At 38.8% G+C, this 25015-nt stretch overlaps 2 protein-coding genes across 2 annotated transcripts; both read left to right on the top strand.

Moving 5' to 3' along the window:
• Positions 1-578: 578 nt before the first annotated feature.
• Positions 579-3335, top strand: med7 (mediator complex subunit 7). Its single transcript, XM_079479966.1, has 2 exons — positions 579-734; positions 1090-3335. The coding sequence occupies exon 2, from the start codon at positions 1099-1101 to the stop codon at positions 1807-1809; it is 711 nt and encodes a 236-aa protein (XP_079336092.1). The 5' UTR covers positions 579-734; positions 1090-1098; the 3' UTR covers positions 1810-3335.
• lonrf4 (LON peptidase N-terminal domain and ring finger 4) lies at positions 2770-15371 on the top strand. Its single transcript, XM_079479965.1, has 12 exons — positions 2770-3958; positions 8746-8864; positions 9377-9499; positions 9775-9939; positions 10091-10220; positions 10500-10575; positions 10771-10885; positions 11044-11165; positions 11274-11432; positions 11519-11681; positions 12746-12895; positions 12996-15371. Exons 1-12 carry the CDS (start codon positions 3661-3663, stop codon positions 13143-13145), a joined length of 1770 nt encoding a protein of 589 aa, XP_079336091.1. The 5' UTR covers positions 2770-3660; the 3' UTR covers positions 13146-15371.
• Positions 15372-25015: the final 9644 nt, after the last annotated feature.

Genomic DNA, 25015 nt, shown 5'->3' with positions numbered 1-25015 from the left:
GAAAATTATAACAAAATGTCAGATCAATATTATGAACTTCCAAAAACATTCATATTGTATATTGATAATAATATGGTTTTTAATGTGTATAAATATATAGTTGTTTATAAATCATTTAAATATTGCATAAGCCTAAATGTACATTATTTAAAAAAGTGCTTTAATGTAAACTTCATCTGTTAATATTTATTTTATTAATTTAGCAGAATGAATTAGCATGAATATAGAGGGTGGAATTCTCCAGCCGCAAACATTAATAAAGAAACCGCATCTCTGTCATTATAAATGTCATATAAAAGTAACTTTATTACTGGCTACTCGTCTACTTCTGGCTAGAACGCTGCAGTCTATAAACCCGAAAGCGTTTGTTGTATTCGTTTGTGGGGGTTAAAAGAGTTGCGAAAATACGTCAAGAAAAAAAAACGTTTCCAACACACATGTACCGGTCGCCTTTTTTTCTATTTCTTTGATTTGTTTCTGCTAACACCGCATATGTCTTTTTCAAGCTAAATGACGTCATTCAGCTCGTTTGTTTTGAACCTCCCTCTTCTTTTCTTTGGCCAATCACGTTCCTCGTTGCTAAGGGACTGTGTACGAATCCGATTCCTTCATCTTTCGATCTGCAGTCGAGATGATTTGAGACGTGAAAGACGGTTCGTTCGCCGAGTGTATGTTTTCAGAAAATCTGTCTATATAAGCCACATAACTTGATATCAGTAAAGGCGGCTGTCTCGGTAAGTATTGTTTTTGTTAAATACTTCAGGGATTACGTCTGTGTTTATATGTGTTACGTAAATCTTTGTATTGTTAACTCATCGATCATGTAGCATTTAGCTTCGTTGTGTCATTTATGAACGTTTTTAATGTTAATTTAGCTTTATAACCGCATATCAGTGGTTTACAGTAGCATTCGAGAAATTGGTGTTTTGAAGCTAATTCAATTTTGATACACTGGATGTGTCTTGCTGGATTTTAAGCGACACTTTAATCATTAGTAGTCAATGTTATATTATGTTATATTATGTTGTGTATCTTATGTATTTTTATATCAGATTTACTTATATATTTGTCTACCTTTCCCTTTAAAAGATATCCAAAATGGGGGAGCCACAGCAGGTCAGTGCTCTCCCGCCACCACCTATGCAGTACATCAAGGAGTATACGGATGAGAATGTGCGAAAAGGGTTGGTCCCCAAACCTCCACCCCCCATTCGAGACAATTACATGATGTTTGGTAATCATTTCCAGTGTGATGACCTCATCATTCGACCCTTGGAGACCCAGGGCATTGAGCGCCTCCACCCCATGCAGTTTGACCATAAAAGAGAGCTGAAGAAACTAAATATGTCCATTCTAGTGAACTTTCTTGACCTCCTGGACATCCTCATCAAAAGCCCAGGCAGCATTAAGCGAGAGGAAAAGCTTGAAGACATGAAACTACTTTTTGTTCACATCCATCACCTCATCAACGAGTACCGGCCCCACCAGGCCAGGGAGACACTTCGTGTGATGATGGAGGTTCAGAAGAGACAGAGGCTGGAGACAGCTGAGAGATTCCAGAAGCACCTGGAGCGGGTTGTGGAGATGATTCAGGGATGTCTTGCTTCACTGCCTGATGATTTGCCACAACCAAATAGCATGGGGGAGGCTGGTGGTGCCGGCATAGCGGGAGCCTCTAGACTGAAAACAGAACCTATGGATGTAGCTGAGGGGGGAGTTAGCTGCATGGTTGCGCAAACGGACAAAAATATGACCTCGGAGTGGGATAAGGATTCTGCAATGTGCAGAATTATTGATGAAATGACTTGAGCTGCCAATATTATGTTTTTGTTTATTTTATGGTTATTATATATATATCAGTTTTCTGTCTTTGCATAGGCAGCCAACAAGCAGAACAAATTATGGACATTTTTACTGTTCACAAAATGGTCAGCTTATAGTCGAAGTAAAATAATAAAGAAAAAAGGTGATCTACTTTTCGTTTGCATATTTGCTCCGTTCTGCTTTTTGGATTACATCATACAGGTGAAACATATTTTGTAAATGTGTTTGTTCGGCCTGTTAAATACACATGACTTTATTGTTTGGCAGCCACATATTATATAACTTGTATATGAATCGTCAGGAAGTCATTTATAGGTCTTTAAGGTACTTTAGTGTTTTGATGAAAAAACTATGAAAGTGTCTATTTACAGGCATGATATGTCTTCTGTGCATTTTATATGGTATAATTGATCAATTGTGGCTAAACTGACTAAGCTAAAAATTTAGTATTTCGGTTTGGTAGACTAAACGAAGACTTGTGCACTTAGGTTCTTTTGAAATGTGTTTTTCCTACCATTGTTTTATGCAACCTCCTAAAATTATATAATTTTGAGTTATTTGCATATATTAGTCTATAAGTAGGTTTGCTCAGATATTTTGTAAAACTTTACAAAACGATTGTCGTGACATACTTCAGATAACCTGATCTATCAAGCCTTTGCATGAGTTATTATAAAATCTGTTGTGTCATGTCATATTGTTACACAATGTTACATTTTTACGATGAGTTAAATGCAAGGCTTATACTACCTCTACATTAACGGAATTGTGTTTTTATGAAGAGTCCAGTTCAGTCTAATGATTTACATATATTTAACCCAAACATAGTAGGTTAGTATTCACAACCATTCTCTATGAACAATTTGATATTGTCAGATGCCCTTTCCAGGACTCCAAACAGTATGTCAGTAGTACATAAGTATGTCACTAATACCAATAATATGTGCTACACAACATAGAAGGAAGGACAAAGGGAATTCAATCATAGTTTGCATAATTCGGTCCCTATTTTAGTAAAAAAATGGGAATACGTTACACAGTGTTATTCGCCGGAGTCTGTGGAAATTGTTGCAATCTTACTGTTTGGCCAAGATTTTAAGTAAACAATGGTCTAGTATGCAATGCTGGACCTTCGAAGTACACTTATTGTTCAAGGAAGTCTTATATGTGCGTTTGTTTTGTAGGCGTACGGTGTTGTAGTCATTGAATTGCTGCGTGAGATTCCCTGTTATGAAACGCGGAGCTCGCTGTTTCACAACAGGGGCGAACAGCCAATGAAAAGCCTTGTTACGAGTCACATGGCATTTATTTATGTAACGTAATGGTGTCAGAAGCGAGTCCAGCGTTATACAATATAAGGAAAACGCTCGGAAACAATCTGCGAGGAAGAGAAGAGAAACAGATGCATCGGCCGGTCTCTAAATCGGACCTTTCTTTTGGCTTTGGTGGGGTTCGGAGGAAGCAGCAAACCCAAAGCTATCGGAACGAAGGGGAGTCAATTCATCATGCACAAAAAGGGAAAACGTTACTCGCAAAACAAAAACTGAGAAACGATTGACAATGGATACACATAGACATTAAATCCGCAGAGAGTCAGCGAAAGAGGCAATCTGAACAAATACATGCGCGTGGCACAATTTTGCAGAACGGCCTTTGGAAGCGTGTGTTATGAAAGGAGCGTTTACGAATTGATAAAGGACAGAGCTGTCGCGTGTAATGTTAAATCCTCGTGTAATTTAAAACGTCAGCGATGTCACGTTGCATGAACGTAGAATAAAGCTATTTGTTTCGTTGCCGTTTATTTTCAACTAAGGATCGCCGGATAAAAAGTCAAGCATGGATCTGCTGGAGTGTCCGATCTGTCTGTTCCTCATGTGCGAGCCCGTGACCATGACTTGCGGTCACTCGTTCTGCAGGAGGTGCATGGGCTCTTTCCTGCCCTCGCGATGCCCCACGTGCAAAGAACGATTAAAACAGAGAGACGCGAAGAACATCAAAAACAACGTTTTAATCTTCAGCGTCCTTGAGAAATGTTGCCCGGACGAAACCAAAATGAAGTGTCACATTCAGGAGAAGCTGAAAACGAGCGAGTTTACGGAAGCGCTGCGTATTGCGGATGAAGTAATAGAGATGGGTAAGTATGATAAAAACGACCTTACGTAACAACTTTGACGCCTGCCTGAAAATATAGGCCTGCATTGTGTAACAAGGACCCGTTACAGTCACTTTTTACGACACTTTAAAGGGGTTGTGTCTCATAACCTAGTGAGTTGCTTACATAGACAGTATTTTCCTGTTTCAGTCACCTTACGCATGGACACTTTAAAGGGGTTGTGTCTCATAACCTAGTGAGTTGCTTACATAGACAGTATTTTCCTGTTTCAGTCACCTTACGCATGGACACTTTAAAGGGGTTGTGTCTCATAACCTAGTGAGTTGCCTACAGACAGTATTTTCCAGTTTCAGTCACTTAACGCATGGACACTTTAAAGGGGTTGTGTCTCATAACCTAGTGAGTTGCCTACAGACAGTATTTTCCAGTTTCAGTCACTTTACGCATGGGCAATCTAAAGGGGTTGTGTCTCATAACCTGGTGAGTTGCCTACATAGACCGTATTTTCCCGTTTCAGCCACTTTACGCATGGACACTTTAAAGGGATGTGGCTCATAACCTAGTGAGTTGCCTACATAGACAGTATTTTCCCGTTTCAGCCACTTTACGCATTGGACACTTTAAAGGGGTTGTGTCTCATAACCTAGTGAGTTGCCTACATAGACAGTAATTTCCCGTTTCAGCCACTTTACGCATGGACACTTTAAAGGGGTTGTGTCTCATAACCTAGTGAGTTGCCTACATAGACAGTAATTTCCCGTTTCAGCCACTTTACGCATGGGCACTTTAAAGGGTTTGTGTCTCATAACCTAGTGAGTTGCTTACATAGACAGTATTTTCCTGTTTCAGTCACTTTACGCATGGACACTTTAAAGGGGTTGTGTCTCATAACCTAGTGAGTTGCCTACAGACAGTATTTTCCAGTTTCAGTCACTTTACGCATGGGCAATCTAAAGGGGTTGTGTCTCATAACCTAGTGAGTTGCTTACATAGACAGTATTTTCCCGTTTCAGCCACTTTACGCATGGACACTTTAAAGGGGTTGTGTCTCATAACCTAGTGAGTTGCCTACAGACAGTATTTTCCCGTTTCAGCCACTTTACGCATGGACACTTTAAAGGGGTTGTGTCTCATAACCTAGTGAGTTGCTTACATAGACAGTATTTTCCTGTTTCAGCCACTTTACGCATGGACACTTTAAAGGGGTTGTGTGTCATAACCTAGTGAGTTGCCTACAGACAGTATTTTCCCGTTTCAGCCACTTTACGCATGGACACTTTAAAGGGGTTGTGTCTCATAACCTAGTGAGTTGCCTACAGACAGTATTTTCCCGTTTCAGCCACTTTACGCATGGACACTTTAAAGGGGTTGTGTCTCATAACCTAGTGAGTTGCCTACATAGACAGTATTTTCCCGTTTCAGCCACTTTACGCATGGACACTTTAAAGGGGTTGTGTCTCATAACCTAGTGAGTTGCTTACATAGACAGTATTTTCCTGTTTCAGCCACTTTACGCATGGACACTTTAAAGGGGTTGTGTCTCATAACCTAGTGAGTTGCCTACATAGACAGTATTTTCCCGTTTCAGCCACTTTACGCATGGACACTTTAAAGGGGTTGTGTCTCATAACCTAGTGAGTTGCCTACAGACAGTATTTTCCAGTTTCAGTCACTTTACGCATGGGCAATCTAAAGGGGTTGTGTCTCATAACCTGGTGAGTTGCCTACATAGACAGTATTTTCCCGTTTCAGCCACTTTACGCATGGACACTTTAAAGGGGTTGTGTCTCATAACCTAGTGAGTTGCCTACAGACAGTATTTTCCAGTTTCAGTCACTTTACGCATGGGCAATCTAAAGGGGTTGTGTCTCATAACCTGGTGAGTTGCCTACATAGACAGTATTTTCCCGTTTCAGCCACTTTACGCATGGACACTTTAAAGGGGTTGTGTCTCATAACCTAGTGAGTTGCCTACAGACAGTATTTTCCAGTTTCAGTCACTTTACGCATGGGCAATCTAAAGGGGTTGTGTCTCATAACCTAGTGAGTTGCCTACATAGACAGTATTTTCCCGTTTCAGCCACTTTACGCATGGACACTTTAAAGGGGTTGTGGCTCATAACCTAGTGAGTTGCCTACATAGACAGTATTTTCCCGTTTCAGCCACTTTACGCATTGGACACTTTAAAGGGGTTGTGTCTCATAACCTAGTGAGTTGCCTACATAGACAGTATTTTCCCGTTTCAGCCACTTTACGCATGGGCAATCTAAAGGGGTTGTGTCTCATAACCTAGTGAGTTGCCTACAGACAGTATTTTCCCGTTTCAGCCACTTTACGCATGGACACTTTAAAGGGGTTGTGTCTCATAACCTAGTGAGTTGCCTACAGACAGTATTTTCCCGTTTCAGCCACTTTACGCATGGACACTTTAAAGGGGTTGTGTCTCATAACCTAGTGAGTTGCTTACATAGACAGTATTTTCCTGTTTCAGCCACTTTACGCATGGGCAATCTAAAGGGGTTGTGTCTCATAACCTAGTGAGTTGCCTACATAGACAGTATTTTCCCGTTTCAGCCACTTTACGCATGGGCAATCTAAAGGGGTTGTGTCTCATAACCTGGTGAGTTGCCTACATAGACAGTATTTTCCAGTTTCAGTCACTTTACGCATGGGCAATCTAAAGGGGTTGTGTCTCATAACCTAGTGAGTTGCCTACATAGACAGTATTTTCCCGTTTCAGCCACTTTACGCATGGGCAATCTAAAGGGTTTGTGTCTCATAACCTGGTGAGTTGCCTACATAGACAGTATTTTCCAGTTTCAGCCACTTTACGCATGGGCAATCTAAAGGGGTTGTGTCTCATAACCTAGTGAGTTGCCTACATAGACAGTATTTTCCCGTTTCAGCCACTTTACGCATGGACACTTTAAAGGGGTTGTGTCTCATAACCTAGTGAGTTGCCTACATAGACAGTATTTTCCCGTTTCAGCCACTTTACGCATGGACACTTTAAAGGGGTTGTGTCTCATAACCTAGTGAGTTGCCTACAGACAGTATTTTCCCGTTTCAGCCACTTTACGCATGGACACTTTAAAGGGGTTGTGTCTCATAACCTAGTGAGTTGCTTACATAGACAGTATTTTCCCGTTTCAGCCACTTTACGCATGGACACTTTAAAGGGGTTGTGTCTCATAACCTAGTGAGTTGCTTACATAGACAGTATTTTCCAGTTTCAGCCACTTTACGCATGGACACTTTAAAGGGGTTGTGTCTCATAACCTAGTGAGTTGCCTACATAGACAGTATTTTCCCGTTTCAGCCACTTTACGCATGGACACTTTAAAGGGGTTGTGTCTCATAACCTAGTGAGTTGCCTACATAGACAGTATTTTCCCGTTTCAGCCACTTTACGCATGGACACTTTAAAGGGGTTGTGTCTCATAACCTAGTGAGTTGCCTACATAGACAGTATTTTCCCGTTTCAGCCACTTTACGCATGGACACTTTAAAGGGGTTGTGTCTCATAACCTAGTGAGTTGCCTACATAGACAGTATTTTCCCGTTTCAGCCACTTTACGCATGGACACTTTAAAGGGGTTGTGTCTCATAACCTAGTGAGTTGCCTACATAGACAGTATTTTCCTGTTTCAGCCACTTTACGCATGGACACACATGAGCCAATGAGTTTGGGAAGTTTGTTACAGTTTTTCAAATGTTAAGATATGGTCAATTTAACCTTTACTCTCATAGTTTGAATTAAATTAAGATTATTTTTATTTCAGTGGACAGGAGGTGTAGTTTAGGGTCATGTCAGTTCAAGTTCTCATTGTGTGGGAAATGCATCTGAGGGATGATGTCATTCATACCAAACGGATGTTTTGTGTATGTATCAAACCCTATAACTAACCTATAAACACGGGTGTTATAATCAAAACAAGCCCTCAGTGGCCAACTTGAAAGCCATAGAGAGAGATAGAGATCTGTTTCTAGAAATATGCCCTACATTTCAGTCTTTTTTCAAATAGAAAAAAGTTTTACATTCAAATGAAGGAGTGCAATTATCTGTTTTGTAACATTAACCTTCAGAGGCATATTCAAGGCGTGTGTCAACACTTTAAGGCAGTTTCTTGTATGCTGAGTGTTCTGCCCTTGTGTAACAGGCTCGTATACGATTATATAATCTGCTTTTGTTGGCAACAGCCTGGTTAAACCTCGTTTACGTATTACATTTCCTACAAATGCAAGTCGTAGTTTTGTTACTCTTTATTCTTTCTAGGAATATTGGATTTCAAGTTACTGTCATGTCTCTGTTATAGTAAACTAAGCTCATCCACCTCTTCCTTTGTTTATCTTTCAGATAGCGTCATGTAATCCTTTTTGCGTAACGCTGTTTTGCTAATGTTATGCAGCCTCATGCAAGTGATATAGAAGTCACATATATGCCAATACTTTGTTGAGTATGAGAGAGTTGAGAGACTCAAGGTCTTGTATTCCATTCCATGTAACCTATAGGGATACAACCACATTCACAGGAAGTAAAACTGATGTCATAATTTCACCTGTAGTGTGTACGCCTAGTGTTCTATTGTCTCGGACAACCATGAATTGCTTCCTATTCTCCTGTTGAAGAGATGGAGGATCTAAACCTATGTAAAAGATAATATCTGTCAAAATAAGAATTAGGAAATGTGCCTAAATATATATCTCAGAACTTCTAACAATCTAGATTTTTTTTAGCTACAAAAAAAGTGTATATATATCTAAAATAAGAATGGGTAACATAGCTTACTCCAACTTTTTACTTTAGCCCCTGATGATGTGAGCCTGAAGGTATGGCGGGCTGAGGCCTGCATGGGTCTTCGCCGCTTTTCTGATGCCCTGCGTGACCTGGATGACCTCTGCTGTGTGCGTCCTAACTGGACTGAGGTAAGAGACATTTAGCTGACTGTGTGTTTCCTCACAGAGCTACCAAGCCTGATTATGGATAGAGCTGGTGTCTGCTGAAAATGATAGAATGACAGTGTCCTGCTCTGTGTCATGCTTCAAATTAGTTTTAAATCTGTTTAACTTTTACTTCCACGGTGATTGTGTTTATTTATTATATACATTAGCACTCTCAAAATCTCGTAGCTGTGAACTCTCATGGCATGGTGTTAATGACTGAAACAGTCACATAGTTATGGCATCTTGGTTGGTATGGGCAGGGCACATTTATTTATTTGGCATGGCGCCCAGAGTAGACCGGTTATGTCAATCTAGATGGCTAACAGAAAGACAAGTGTAATGTTATTCCTAATAATTCCTTAATTATAATTATTTTAAAGAATATCCTTTGTTGTGAGAATCTTATATTGTCTTTGCGAACCTATTGAGGCAGAGATCATGTCACGGTGTTTTGACTATCAATGTTTATATTCAATGTTTGTAATCTGTTTTAGGGTTTCTTTCGTAAAGGGAATGTGCTTCTTGAAATGGGGAGACAGACTGAAGCTCTCATCCAGTTCCATCGTTGTCTGAAACAGCAGCCTGACTTTGCCCCGGCTAAAAACCAGATTAAGATGGTGGGTTCTTCGTAATAATGACACTTTATTCAACAATTTTGAGTGGTTCAGAATAAACACTTCAATGTATGACGCCTGAGTCATTACTATAAGGGGTTAAAGGGAGGAAGGATTCCGGGGTCCCACAGGTGCAGGAGGCCCCCAATAAAACAAGCAGTATTAATGTAAGGGCCCCTGATTTCAAGGTACGACCTTGTATGAAGCATTATTTGCAATATATATACAGTATATAGAAATAATTGTTTTATACAACACATTTATTGATTCATTGACAGATCTTGGAAGCAGAGGGCATGGCTGTACCGGAAGAGGTTTCCCGGATCCTGCATGTTGTGTCTGAGTACCTGCAGGACCCCTGTCTAATCACCAGGTCTGTAAGCCCCTCGTGCACAGATGGTCAACGCTACCTCCACAGCAGTGCTGAAACTGAGTCTGACCAGGTGAGGTGTGCTTACAGCACTAGTGCTGTTGCCTTTGAAATGTAAACACATTCAAATGTTACATTGGTAATGTGGACTATGTTGCAAATTGTGTTGCAAATGGAGTGTTTTGGATCAAAAGATTTCTACTCACTGCACTTTCCGGTCCCAGAATGCAACTAAACCAAAGCACATCACCAGCGGCGAATGCTGCCTGAGCCTGTGTCAGGCTGTGTCCTTCCTCCCTACTGCTGAAGATGATGAAGAGCTGATGATGAGGAGTGAGGAGAAACAGAACAGAGGTGACTTTCTAAATTCTGTCTGAAAAGTCAAACTATGAATTTAGTTATTGTTGTAATGTACTTCCAAAAAATAAAATTGCTTAATTCTAAGTATTAGTAAATTCTTATTTATAAATGTGCAATGTTTATTTAAATGTTGAAATGTAAATGGCTTTGGCTTTGCACACAATTTGACCTAATAAGCTATTTTCTAACAGTACAGTTTGGTTTTGTGGTCTTATGACTAGAAAATAAATCATCATGACCATTCATTGATCCTTGTGTATTTTCTCTTTGTAGGTGTATGCAGTGAGGGTAGAGAGTCCTGCCTCAGCGTTCTGACCGTATCTGATTTTGAGTGCCCTCTCTGTATCAGGTCTGTATTTTATGTCATTGAACCTTTTTAATTTCCTTTACTATAGTATTATTTAGTATTCTAGATTGCAGTGGTCAGTTGCTGATGTACTGTAAATGTACTGCATTTCTTATGTGATTTTATAAACTCTGAGTTGTTTTACATTGTATTTCCTTGTTTTTGATTTGCTCTCATCTCCTGATAAATGTTTTAAAGATTGTTCCATGAGCCAGTGACCACCCCCTGTGGACACACCTTCTGCAAGAACTGCATCGAGAGAAGTCTGGACCATAACTTACGCTGTCCTCTCTGCAAACAGCCACTGCAGGAGGTACTCCTAAAATACACTGTTTGCACAGAGCAGCTCATTTTTTGTATGCAAAATGATTCTAGTGTTACTCTTTTTTTAGAAGAAAAAATAAAAGCAAATAAACAAAGCACATAATTATAATGCCATAATAGTCTCACTGTACCACTTCCTTTTTCTAGTATTTTAAGAACAGGAAGTACAACACTACGGTGCTGCTGCAGGAGATTATGACCCGCCTCTTCCCCCAGCAGCTGGCAGAGAGGAAACAGGTGCACGAAGCAGAGATGGCAGAGCTCTCAAAGTAAGCTCACCTTTGGTAACCAAATCGCAAGTGGTAATCTGCTTAATAGAAGACCTGTGTGCATTTATGAACAAGAAGAAGTATTAATTTTATACCTCTTATATCTAGTTTGACCAAGGACATCCCAATCTTTGTGTGCACGGTGGCGTATCCTGGTATCCCGTGTCCTTTGCACGTCTTTGAACCCCGATACCGTCTAATGACGCGCCGATGCATGGAGACGGGCACCAAGAAGTTTGGCATGTGCAGCTATGAGCATGGCAAAGGGTACATTAAAAAAAGTTCATTTAAAAGTTAAATTTAGTTATTATTGTTTAGGAAAACTCATGGTTTAATACCAAAATCTGTAACAGTTTTGCAGATTATGGCTGCATGTTGGAGATCCTGGATCTGGACTTTCTTCCTGATGGTCGGTCATATGTGGATACGGTGGGTGGGAGTCGCTTCCGAGTGCTCAGGAGAGGACAGAGAGATGGCTACCACACTGCTGATATTGAGTACCTGGAGGACCACAAGGTTAGAGGTCACATATTGATAGATTTCAAAGTTAAAAAAACGTACCAGATCCAGAATAAGTATGGTAATACAACAGTATAGAGGTGCATAAATCACTTTTAGGGTGTGTTCAAATATGCCATATTTAGTTAGATTGAAATGAACTCAGGTGCTATTGCTCTGTTACTTCGGTTTATTTGTCTAAGCACCACCCGAACCCTGGTGCGCACCAAACAAGCGGACCTTGACCGCTGAATAGATGACTAGGTTCGATTGAAATATGAACATGACACAGACCAAAGGCGTCAAACGGAACCAAAAACAGGAAGTGATAACAAGATACGACCCGAAAATCAAGTGATTTGGCAATATAAAAGTGTTTATTTGATCTGTGCTTGCCCATTTAACGGGGGAATTCCTGGTGCCGTTTTGACTGCTTTAAACACTTCATGAGGTCTTCACAAGTTTCCGGATGGCTAAAAATACCCTCATATGCACAGCCATACACTGAGCATGTATAACCTAGCTAAGCAAACCAGGACTAAATAACCTTTACAAATATGAACACACTTTTAGACCGAACCAGGGCTGTCTTTAGACTCTTTTGGCTATTGCCATTAGATTACCCTTGAATATAATTTCTTGTAAATTTACTTAGTATTGTAATTTAATTCTACTACTTAAATATGAGTTTTTTTACTAGTAGCAGTAGTACTAGCATTTTGTTTTCTTAGTTTTGTCTTTCCTACTAAAAGCATTGCAGTAAAACAAAAGTGTGGATTCAAGATAGGTATGCCATTGAAACCCTTTGTAGATACTTCAAAAGTGAATGTCAAGTAAATGCTTAACGTTCATTACTGTATTAATTGTAAATGCATTCAGCAAACACTTGGAAGAGGAGATTGTGATTAACTGCCTGTTGGTCAACAAATTCAAGTTCTATAAGTAAACACGTCATGCAAACACCATTTAGTCCTCTGGTTTTGCATTAAAGAAATATTGGAGGCAGAACCTAAATCACAGCCATCATAAAACTTCACACAGCCTGTTTGTCAACCTGTCATGCATTTGCATACTGCGATTAGGTGGAAGGCGCAGAGCTGGAAATACTGCAGCATCTCCACGACAGCGTGTATCAGCAGGCGAGGGAGTGGTACCATCGCCTGAACAGCCGCATCCAGGAGCAGATCAGCCGCCAGTACGGCATCATGCCTGAGAAAGACGATGAGATCCAGGTCAGGCTACACTTTCATTCGTTAGAACATCATCAGAAACAACTGGACGTGTGTTATAATAATAGAAATATGATAATGAAGGTGTTTTTGTGCATTGCAGGAATCCGCCAATGGGCCAGCCTGGTGTTGGTGGCTGCTGTCTGTTCTGCAATTAGATCCATCCTACCAGACCACGGTTCTGTCTCTCACCTCCCTAAAGGACAGACTGGGTCATCTACGTATCGTACTAGAATACTTCTCGCAAGGCTAACACAGAGACACGGTGAAAGCTGTGAATTGTTTTTTACTGTATATTTTGATTAAACTGCGTGAGGTTGTCAGCGCTCCTTAACAATGTACCTCACGCCACAAAACTCGATCGCTTTTTCCTGATTTTAATACCTAAGATCACTTGTGCTTGGTTAGAAAGAATCGCAAGGCTATGGTGTTGCAGCACAATGGTATGATATCGAGGTATATCAAATCCCCATTACCCATTTCCATTATATGTTTTCTTTGCTGGTTATGGAGAGCTTTGAATATATCGATGCATTTCTATGGACTGTGCAACTATTGAATTAGCGATTTAACTAAATGGTACTTCATTTAAGCACCAAAGAATCAAGGACTTTGTCCACATAGAGCAGCTGTATATTGGTGTATGCTGTTTGGTTCATTAAACGCCAGAATGGATGCTAAATATCGTAGCTGATGCAGTTCATACCAGCAGTGCTTTTGGGGACAGAATTTTTAAACGCGCATTTGCACATATGTGCCAGGAGGAAAAGTGTTTACCATGAGAGATTGATAAACGAATATAATCTCATTGATCACGTATAAATGACACCTTTGTGAGTACATTCTCAAAATCACACATCTTAACTCTGCCATGATCACCATGTTTCTTTAGCAAACCAGAAATGATATTATCCTATCTTCATAAACGAAATAATTTGAGGAGTGAAACCAACACCACAATAGTAATGATGTAGAAAAATCTTACTATATTCTGAATGAATGAACAAAAGCTGCTAGCTCTGCTTTGGTATTCTCAGTATTAAGTGTGTTTTAAGATTGCTGGTATGATAAAAGAGCAGATATTCGAGCAGGATGTTATGTATGTACATTACTCTTCAACAAAAGCTTTTTATTCTGTCTGTGAAGCGCTGTGAAGTTTTAGCTTTTTGGAGAATTGTAAGTAAATTCATAAGCCTCTTGGTTGAGCAGTGCATCTCCAAACTTTTCCGTCCCGGTGATTTTGGACTCTTTCTGCGTGCTTGTGCCTTGTGCATGGCCATAGTCTGGTTTCAGATGTTTGCTTAAGGACATGTTTTTTTACTTTCCTTCTGTTCTAGTGCCACAATCAGAGGAATGTTAATACTATGATTTTATGATTTTAGACGTCACTATGTACTTGGGCTTAAAACTCAACTTTATACTTTGTGCCACAGTTTTTTTCCTTGTGTTGTTTTGTAACTGCTAATGGCTGAACGTCCAACAAGGTTTATCAGACATTTACCTGCACTGTTAATTTATTTGAAGGTCTCCGATTTGATTTTCTTTGTGCACCGTTCCGAAAAATGCTGTCGTTTTGTATCTGTGTTTTTAAGACCAGCTACTTACGGAGGGCAGTTTGTTTGCACCAGTTTTCATTGCAGTATGTTCTGAGTCTGACAATTCCGCCCTTTTATTATTTACAGTAGCGTTAATACATAAACCAAGATTCAAAGGTCTTCAGATCTTCTATTTCTCTAACACTGTAAAACACATGCATGGTCAAACATTTGCTGATCTGCACGTTACTTGTGACCGCAATAGAGCCGGAGTGATTCAGAAAGATGTGCATATATTTAATATCAGTCTTTGCAAAAGGGAAAACTAAGCTATATTTCAATTGAAGTAGTAATTAAGAGTATAGAAACTTTACATTTCCTCAATAGTGTATAATACCTTCCATCCTCAGGATTCAGGAATTGAAACTCACATAGAAAGGCTTTCTTGAGACACTGCTTTGCAAGACTACAGTAACAGTACATATGTCTCAAACATGTGTAACTCACATCAAACTGAAATAGCAGCCTTTTGGTTATTAGCATACTTGTTGATAGTACAACTTTGGTCACTTTGTTCTCACAAATATATTGAGGGATGCTACTATAGTCATTTGTTAAGGTTTAATCTATACACATATAGAGCAGTCATATGAATATCCCAGATTATCTTTAAGAATATTAAGTACATACTTTCTGGCCAATTGTAACTATAATTTGCACTCTAATTGCAAATGAACAGTGAGCTTTCATAGATGGTATTTCTTTTTTTGTCAAAAATTTTGCTTAATGTTATGTATTGATGTGTTTAGAATTAAGGCAGCATTAGCCAAACTATCTTATAATTTTTGAATCCCTTGTGAAAACTAGGGACATTTATCAATTATTTTTCTTTTGAAAGATTTGTTTCTAATAACATACAATAAAGGTGACATAAGAGAAAAGTCTTGGCTGCTCTGTTTTTCTGTTAATAGCATTTGTGTGAATTACCAAGCAACCACTAGATGGCGGCGTACAAACACTAAATATTTGACATTGGCATGTGTTTTGTGATTTTAGCATGCACTTTCTGAGTTGTAGGACATTGTGAATGCCATAAGTATAACAAATATGTCCATACATTTGAAATGGATAGTATAGCAAACAGCAGGATCCTAAAGTCTGATACAACATTGATTGCATATCTGGGATACACCTTATAAAGTTTAAGGATTAAGAAATAATTAATCTAAAAATAACATTATTTAGTAGTCAGTAATTTGATCATGTTCCAGTATTTTAGAGCAAATGTCACATTTCCTATCCATTGAAGCGCATAAAATGCTCTTTGGCACATTCTCTGATCATGATGATAATATGGATCATCAGGTTTTGGACAAACATGGCTGGAGTACATGATATCATGGCAGAAATGTCAAAGAAACTCATGTTAAACTCATATCCAATTCAGCTTTTAACTCAATTAAAAACAAACAAATAGTAAAATAGTGGTATTGTAGCTGTTTCCTAGTTTCCAAATGCATGGCTTTGCTACCAACACTTCACTGATCACTGCATGCTGCAAAGTATGTCATTACTCACCTGCTTTTAAATCAATCCCACTTACTATACTCAAGACCTTTTCATATTACAAATATTACAGATTTTTGTGCTTACAAGTTCAGTTAAGCCTACCGTTAGTCGTCAACGTATTAATCACATCAGCAAGCAAGGCATACGTGTCTTATGCAAATATGTTCAAAATGTCAAAGCGACTTCAAGTGTATAACTCTCTGTGGAGACATGAAGAGTTTTTAAATGCAGCGTTCCTGCACGCTGTCAAAACAGACTCTGTATCTGAGCACATCCCTGTAATGCTGCTCAACGGGCACTTCAAAGGCCAGTACAAACACAGGCAGGAGAGCAGTACGGTAAGATAAATGAATCCATCCCCGCTTCAACTTTTCTTCTTATGGTGTTCTGCGTGAGAACGACAGCCATTTTGTAGTTAATAAGTCATTACAAAGAACAGCTTTTTCTGTCCTGAAAATGTGTGTTTGGGAAAAGACCTGGAAAAGACATAAGTGTGTGGTGATGAAATCCACACGCTGTGATGTGTGCACAGTTGGAGTGATGGGTCAAAATGAGGGGAATTGGTTTAGGATGAAATCAATCCCTGTGTTCAGAATCACATACTTACATACTATAAAGTATGTATTGTGAAATGTCTGAAACCTGAGTATGCAAAAAACAGTATGTGAGAAATGCATTGATGGTTTAATTCAACCTAGATTATTAAGTAGGCTATGTAGACACTTTTCTATCCTATCAATTGCCAAATGTAAACAATATGGGAATATGGCTCTTTTTAAGTGTAAGCATGCTGGAAATTGCCAATATATACTGCTGGGACTGGGGACTCTAGTCTGGGACATGCAGAAAATCTCAATAAATGTATACTCTCCGGACACCCTCTCCCCATTCCCCCTCATTTCCAGACCCATAAGAACCTCAAAGTGAATTACTCGTCGTGGTTAAAATAACTTTTGAGTCAATTATTTTAGTAGTTCTTAGTGCGTTTTAGGTGGAAAGTGTCGCGTCACAAGATACTTAACATAAACATACTGTTTAACGGTGAAGAAGTATGTTTTTTCATTAACTTACTTACTGTCACATTTTACAGATGCGAATTTCACACATCCAGTCAGTTGATGCTCTCTGGGGCAGCGGATATTATGCCTGTCAAACATGCCCCGTGTTGCCATAGTAACCAACCCCCTGATAAAACGAAATGCAACAAAGTCGATATTTGCAATTAAATAACTTTTTTAATGTGTGCGCAAAACATTTGCTCCACGATGTAAAATGCAAATACTTCAGAAAGATAACTGGAAATAAGAAGTCACCAAATATTTGTCTCCTATCACGTCGTTCCCTTTGTAGGGATTATGTAGCGTCAAGAGGCAGAGCTGGGGCCGATAGAGCAACCTTGTTTTAAACCAACCTAATCCCCACGTGTCAATACACAGATAAACCTAAAAATGGCTCGTGCGGAAGAGTAAAGGTAAGAATATCAGTTTTTTTCCATGCCGAACGTAATCCTAATAACCTCTTGTGCTGGTTATTAAAATATTACTACAAACATGTTCTTCTTGGCATGGAGTCGAACGTCAGGAGGTTTTCACGGTGTTTACTGGGTGGGCTAAGAGATGACAAACTTATTTCTTTATCAATTTGAAATATTAATTTCTGCATGTTTAAAATAAAAATGCATTACATTTTATTTTTAAGATGATACAAAGAAGCACATTTATTGTTTACTGCATTTACATACAAGCTTTCTCCTATTTGTGGTTACACAGCACAAGTGACCCGAAAGTTCAGGGCTTGACAGGCGTACAGAAGAACATGCTTAGTAAAAGAAAAGTTGTTTGGAAGCCCTTAACCATCCGCTTTATGGTGGCAAAAGAGGGCAAGAGCATGTGATATCAGTTACCTTTTATAAAAACACCAGCAACAAGTGTTGGAAATCCCAAATGTAGGCATCAAAGGATATGTCCCTGACCCTGAAGATTAAAGCTCTAACACGTTAATAGTGTCTACCTGAAAACTAGATCCACTGCACATTATGCCATTGAGTGTGTAGACCAGAGAAAAGATTAAAAGAGTGAACCGGTCTTTATTGTAGCGATTTTGCTTATCCAGTTTTATGCGGGTTCAAACTGGAAACATACTGTATTCATTTGACAGGTATTTTAGTGAATATAGCTGATAAGGATGGTGTTCAGGTTTCATTTTAAATCTCCAGATCAGCAGGTTATAGAAGAAAAAGTGACTGTTATAAAAGCCTCCCCATAGAAAACCATCTGCTGCTTACAATGAGTTTGCACTGAGGTCGCTATAACATATTATACAGCTATTCTTCATAATCCACAAATAATATTAGTGTTAATATACAGAATGTTATTAAATGAGTTGAGTTAGATCATGTAGAATTGTGCTGGGTTATTGGAAAGGAGAGGAGCCCTCGTGTTGTGACAGCATTATGATACATTTTACTCAAAAAAAGTAAATATTACTGCACAATAAACTTATTTTGAGTATTTCAGTTTAAACAGTACAAAAATGTATTATTGTTAAGTATCTCAGTCTCACTTAATGCAAAGTAGACACTTGCACCCGTTCCTGTTTTTTGATCATTTTCGTATCAGTTGTTAACCTATATACTTCCAGTATATAGTATATTCAAAATATTTATAAAGATAAGTATGTGAATTGCATGTATGTTTTCATTTTATGTTGTACACTTGATTTCTTCCTCAAATACTTTTTCATAAAGAAATGAATCCTCTAAAATCATAGTACAGCACTGTAAAAATAGGCAACCTGGTTACTTATATTTTTAAGTTGAAACCAACTATTTTCTTACAGTGAGTACACTCCCATTAGATTGATCCTAAATAATGTATACAGTATGTACAGTATATCTTGTAAATTAGTTTTTGCTGCCTTACATTTTTAAGTCATTTTAACTTGTGATCAATAAGCCATGTCAATATATGTTCTACCTAACGTAAACTCATTAAATTATGTTAAGCAACTTCAACATTTTTAAGTTACAGCAACTCATCACTAAGCATCATTTAAAATAGTAAGTTATAATAACAATCAGCAAAAAAAAAGAAGCTGAAAATTGTATTGCTGAGAAGATCTAAAAATTGAATAAAAAAGCAAAGACTCTATAAACCAATGAAGAGAAGACAACAACATCAAGTGCAATGTTAAAAAAAATACTGCATGATGTGCAAAATGTATAACTATAATATGAAAATACCACACATTCCAATAAACGTATGCCAGGTATCTTTATTGTACTTGTTGGACACACACACGTATAACAAACCAGACTGCAACGTCACACCTGGCAGGCCAGAACAGAAGCTGATAAACATTCTCATTTGGCTGAGAGCCGGAATGGCCTTTTTGCATGAAATGAAGAAACCATGCTCGTCTATTCTCATCAGTGCCCCAATGAGCTCCCAATTTTCTTTTGACTGAGCATCGTCATGGAGACAGACCGGCCAGGAGCCAATGGGTTTCAATGTAAGGGCTATGCAGTCATCATTCCCTAATCAGATTACTCTCATCAGTCAAACCCGTTTGCTTTGTTTGCACCCGAATTGAAAAAGCCAGCTAGCACAAAACAGTGCAGCATACAAATTGTGTGAGATCTGATCAGACAAATAAAGTAACTAAAGTCACTGTGTAATTACACAAACACTGTATCATAGTCTCACGAGTGCTGCAAACATGGCATTATGAGCGTGTTGTGAGGGACGAGCTAGGTGATCTCAACCATCCTCTTCACCTAAATATGCCAAGAAAGGATTTCTGTGAGCAGTACTGAGACATAAGAAGCTTCTCTGTGTGAACATATCCATACATAATTCATACCTTAAGACATCTGTGGAAATGTGTTTCTCATCTTCTCAGACGAACAAAGTCTCCTTTAAAAACGAAAGGACTTTTATCTTTATCTGTGTTGCAAGGACACACATGCGTTCTTGTTATTTAAGTTGTATTCAAATTAAAAATGTGCATTTTAGTGTTATGCACGTCTATGCCTCTGGGTGTTTGGAGAGAAAATTCTCAGCTGCAAAGCCCCATGATGCGTCTCCCAGATACTTAGCATCCCATCACATGCTGTGTAAGCTTGAGAATAAACCTCATTGGCTGCTCACATGCTGAAAGATTGATCCACCGCTATGATTTCATCTGAGCAACAGATCTGCACAGGCAGCACTAACAGATTGCAGATGTAATTTAGTAACAAAGGGGACGTATAGATTTGTGAATCACGCGGAGTCACAGCTGCTGGCATCTGCTTTATTTTAATGCATATTATTTACATACATTTGCGATATTTGTGGGATTTGATTTTTCTCCTCTTATTGCATTGATCTCTGAAGTGAGGGAGCAGTTCATACACTAAATAAAGCTTATGTTACTGTTTTCTGTGGTACTATAAAACGGATACAGTCCTTTTTGGTGCTCCTTACAAATTGTCTGAGTATATGTAATGTGAAAACAGCTCCAAACTGTGTCTGAGTGCTATGTTTTGGCTCACAAATACACCAGAGAACAAACTAAATAGTAAAATATTTTTCATTACTATAGCACAATTTATTGCAAAAACAGTTATGATTTATAATGATGTTTTTTTACCCAATTTCAAGCTTCCAGATGGGAGTTTGTTTGGAAGTGTTTTGCTTCTTTACCTGTTGCTGCATTGTGGTGTAATGGGACTCGGCTCAGGGTGGCTTTTGTACTGGATATGAGGAGAGATTATGGCTTCAATCATTCCTAATGCAATATACTTTATCCCGTTGACTGTAAATTATTATGACGGTTATCACAGCTGTGATCTGTGACATATTTCACATTGACTTTCATTAAACGAACTAGAGCAGTTTTCAACAAAAAGGCAAAACATTTGCGGTACGGTGATATCAAATATAATGTCTGTGACATTTACCAACTGTTCAACGATCATGTTGTTAATCTTTTAAACACAAAGACGCACAAAACAACTAGTACGCGATCAGCATAATTTTTCTCTTTGCATTGATTATGTGTAATAGCTTTTTGTCACACAGAACCAGAGGGAGGAGGAAGAAAAAGAAGGAAATCACATATTCAAACAGGTATCCCCAGTAGACAGCATCTGCTGTGTGTTTATATATATTGTGAGAGCTTTAAGGAAGTTCAACTTATACTCTAATAAACAAATAATGAAAAAAAAAGAATAAAGATGTAACCTATTACACAATTATACACGTTAAAAAGTTTCTAGCTCAAAGAAATCAATTCAAAGTTAAGATATCACGATTTGTATCACTTACAAAAACACAAGATTTCCAAAAATGTCCATATTTCAAAAGGAAACTTGCAGGTTTATTAAAGCTGGTGGCATGTGATTTCCTTTTAATGAAAGAATGACTGGAGGAGAGCGATAAGGAAAGTTCAGACTAAGAGGTCCTTGGTGGGATTAGAATAATCATCGAAAATGCCCTGTCTTTAAAAAATCCACAATAGGACATGGCAGCACGGCACACGCTCCCTCTCTGCAGCCAACCCATTTGCATTCTAGAGCAATGGTCCAGTGGATGCTTGTGAATATAAAATAGTGTCTGAATCTGCCCGCTGGGTTTGATCTCATGAGCAGCCGATGGTACTATAGTGTCTTTGCAAAAAATGTGCTCGATTCTCTTTCCTTCTCAAATGTTTTTTTCAGGTATAAAGAAGTGGAAAACCCTGTTCTGCAGCCACTTCGATGTGCTACTCCAAACTTCAAACTTCATTAGATTGTTGCTCCTTTGGGAAAAGCGTTCCTGTGAGATTTTAATGGAGCCTGTTTTAGCACTCATGCTACATTGACTCATTCAGTCACTGCACCACAGTCTACTGTATACTCATACGTACAGAGAGTATTTCAATCCCCAGTCATCTTTGTAGCCCCTGGTCTTCAGAATAACTTGAGAATCGGAAACAAGTGTTTGATTTGGTTTGTCATGAAACTCTGCAGAACAGGATCGCTTTTCGACCCGATCTGAACAGCCCTACTTTAAAAAGGTTCACAAACATATATACCCCCCTGCGATCGATGGATCATTTTAAACTAACAGTATAACAATGCATTAAGGATACGATATCTAATAAGCCATATTTTCTCATTTTTCTTTTCTGCCGAACCACAGGGATTTATCGCAGATCATTGGGAAGCGTTTAGGAGCACGTCTTAGATGACGAGCCCAACCTTCGTGGAGATCAGATTATGTTTCTCTGCTGTAAAGCATTCTGACATTCAGAATGATATTAAACTTCAATGGACTCAGATCAAGGTTCACCCATCATTCGCACAAGCGCCGAATCCATTATTCAAGGTTGAAAAGCTGTTTACTGAAATGAAAGTGGCCTGCATATGTTATACATTACAGTCAAAGCAGGATACTTTTCTGTTTGTTAGAAGTAATGGAAGGTTTGAACATACAAAGATGCTAAATTTGTATACGAGATAGGCCTTTACTACTTCAGACTTCTCCCGAAATCATTTTAAAACATATGAGTGATCTACAGTGACCTGACCCTAAAACACAAGCCACGCATCCAGAATTTTGTAAATGTTGCGCAACAAGTTGAGTGGATGGAGAACAGGTAGGCTATCAGACATATACCCTTTAGAGTAGAAATATGTGAGGTGTTGAATTATTGCAGGATTATGAAATCTTCCAGATTTTAAAGGGCTATTAGAAAGTACACATTTAGATAAGGTGTGAACTTTTGCAACCTTGAAAGCAACCTTTTTATTCAAGTCAAAATATGCAAACAACATTAAGACGGTTGATAAAAACAGTTGAAAACCAGAGGCCTGCTAAAAAAAAGTTTCGAGGGAAAAAAACAATACATGATTAATATCAAGCACCACAGAAGAAAATCAACAACCTCAAAACTCCTTGAAAAACCTGCATTCAAGTGGGAGGCATTTCCAGCTGTTCTTTTTCTGTGATGTTCTCAGTCGGGTTTGTAACAGACTGTAGGTCAGGTGGGGCCGTCCAGTTCGGCTGATTCCTGTTTCTCTCTCAACAGTGACAAGCAAGGCTCTGGTGTGACTCTGTAATCCATTCATCCGTCATTCCGTCTCACTCCATGTGCTCCGCCATATATCTCCCAGTTCTCTGCGTTGCTCATTTAACTTCCCCATCCATCTTACCCCGGTGACTTTCTTCTCTACTTTTTACCAATGGTTCGCCTATGGTGGACACGCATGTAGAGAGAGACACCGCGCCTTCGTTTCAACTTTGGGTTCACGGCATATCCGTTTATCCATTAATTTCCCTTAAGAGAGATGATATAGATTTTATGATTAAAAGCTGTGCATAACATGACGGGATAAAACGGTGAAGGGCACTTTTGTAGGACACAACAGAAATCTTGAGGAGGTTAGTGTGGTTCATACGCATCACCCGTAACGGTGCGGAAGATAACAGGCAGGGGATCTGTCTCTGTCATTGAGCTGATGTGCCTGCGTGAGCTTCTCCTCTCCACACAGACCGCAGAACAGTGGGAGCCGCTGATGAGCCAACATAAAATTATACATCTCTCTCTGTCTCTTTCACATGTGCTCATGGATATGAGCACATGTCCTCTATCAAAGTCAATTCAATTTGAATGTGTGCATTAAAGGTCCAGTGTGTAATGTTTTTGATGGATCTATTGACAGAAATGCAATTTAATATACATAGCTATGTCTTTAGAGGTATATAAAGACATTACATAATAAAGCGTTGTGTTTTTGTGACCCTAGAATGGGCTTTTTCTATCTACATACACCGCAGGTCCCCTTACATTTTTTCTACAGTAGCCCTAAATGGACAAACTGCTACAGTGCGTTTCGTAAATATTTTATCTCTGCAAAGAAGCAAAATCATGACGGTGTCTTAGTTCTGTGCCAGCCACCGTAGTGTTTCGAAAGGGAGGGGTGGAGTGAGCCGTTGGTTGCAATTTGCAACATCGCCACTAGATGTCACTACATTTCATACAGTGGACCTTAAAGAAAAAAGAAATATAAACAGGATAAAACAGAAAAATAAGGTAAAAAACAGCAAATGTATGATTTTGATAACATTACTGTATCTCATGTTGTGACATGTATTCTCTCTCTCTCTCTCTCTCTCTCTCTCTCTCTCTCTCCCTCTCTCTCCTATGGTCAGAATTGACCACTCTTAAAAAGTTGAAATGAAATGTAAGTGTAAAGGCAGCAAAATATTTTTAAAGATACTGCAGGATAAACTTTCAGTCATTTCCAAAATTCCAGCTTATCCAGTAAAATCACATTTGATCCCTTTAGGATTGGTTCAAAAATACGATTCCATTCCATTAGCCACCCTGTTCATGTTCCTTTCACACATCTCCACATAGGGAACTTTTGACATTCATAATTTTAATTAAAACTTTATGAAGCACCACAAAGCAGGCGATTTCAGTTTTTTCAACTTTGCCCATGAGTTGTATGATCTAAAGCTCATGTTCACTTCTTCAAACCACATATACTGTACATCTGCTGTGTTCCCCCAAGCCATTCCATCCAAATCACAATGTCGGGATGGCAGTGTCAGATCAGACTCAGGTCAAACATTCCTCCCCCAGAATACTGTACCATGATTAATGTCTGACTGGTAGCTACTGAAACAGTCAACATCCTAGTTGATGTTATCAAGATGCCACAAAGCTGTACAGCCTCTGGGTTGAATTTTAGAAGAAATGGAATAACCTTTAACAGGCATCTAAGTATATAATGTCATACCAATAATATGTTATGAAGCTAAACTCTTGGAAAAAATGTCAATAGCTATACGGCATTATCTGGTGAACCCACAGAATTGCATATTTCCTCTTCTTTTTAACAGTAATCATCAGGTTATTAACAGAGAGATCCATGAACTGCACTGGCTGTGTTAGATAAGAAAGACATATCAAATCCATACAGCCTCCAGGAACGGAATTGAGAATCACACGGATAAAATCAGCCGTGATTGAATGGGCTATGGCAGGA

Source organism: Barbatula barbatula (assembly GCF_947034865.1).
Source record: "Barbatula barbatula genome assembly, chromosome: 18".
NCBI classification, from domain to species: Eukaryota; Metazoa; Chordata; class Actinopteri; order Cypriniformes; family Nemacheilidae; genus Barbatula; species Barbatula barbatula.
The sequence above is the reverse complement of the archived record's forward strand: the minus strand, read 5'-3'. Positions and strand labels throughout refer to the sequence as shown.

Excerpts from the sequence above, each read along its gene's own strand:
- med7 (XM_079479966.1), top strand. The coding sequence starts at position 1,099 with ATGGGGGAGCCACAGCAGGTCAGTGCTCTCCCGCCACCACCTATGCAG.
- lonrf4 (XM_079479965.1), top strand. The coding sequence starts at position 3,661 with ATGGATCTGCTGGAGTGTCCGATCTGTCTGTTCCTCATGTGCGAGCCC. Across the intron at positions 11,166-11,273 it reads GAGATGGCAGAGCTCTCAAA|TTTGACCAAGGACATCCCAA; the intron begins GTAAGCTCACCT and ends TCTTATATCTAG. Across the intron at positions 11,682-12,745 it reads AGTACCTGGAGGACCACAAG|GTGGAAGGCGCAGAGCTGGA; the intron begins GTTAGAGGTCAC and ends TACTGCGATTAG.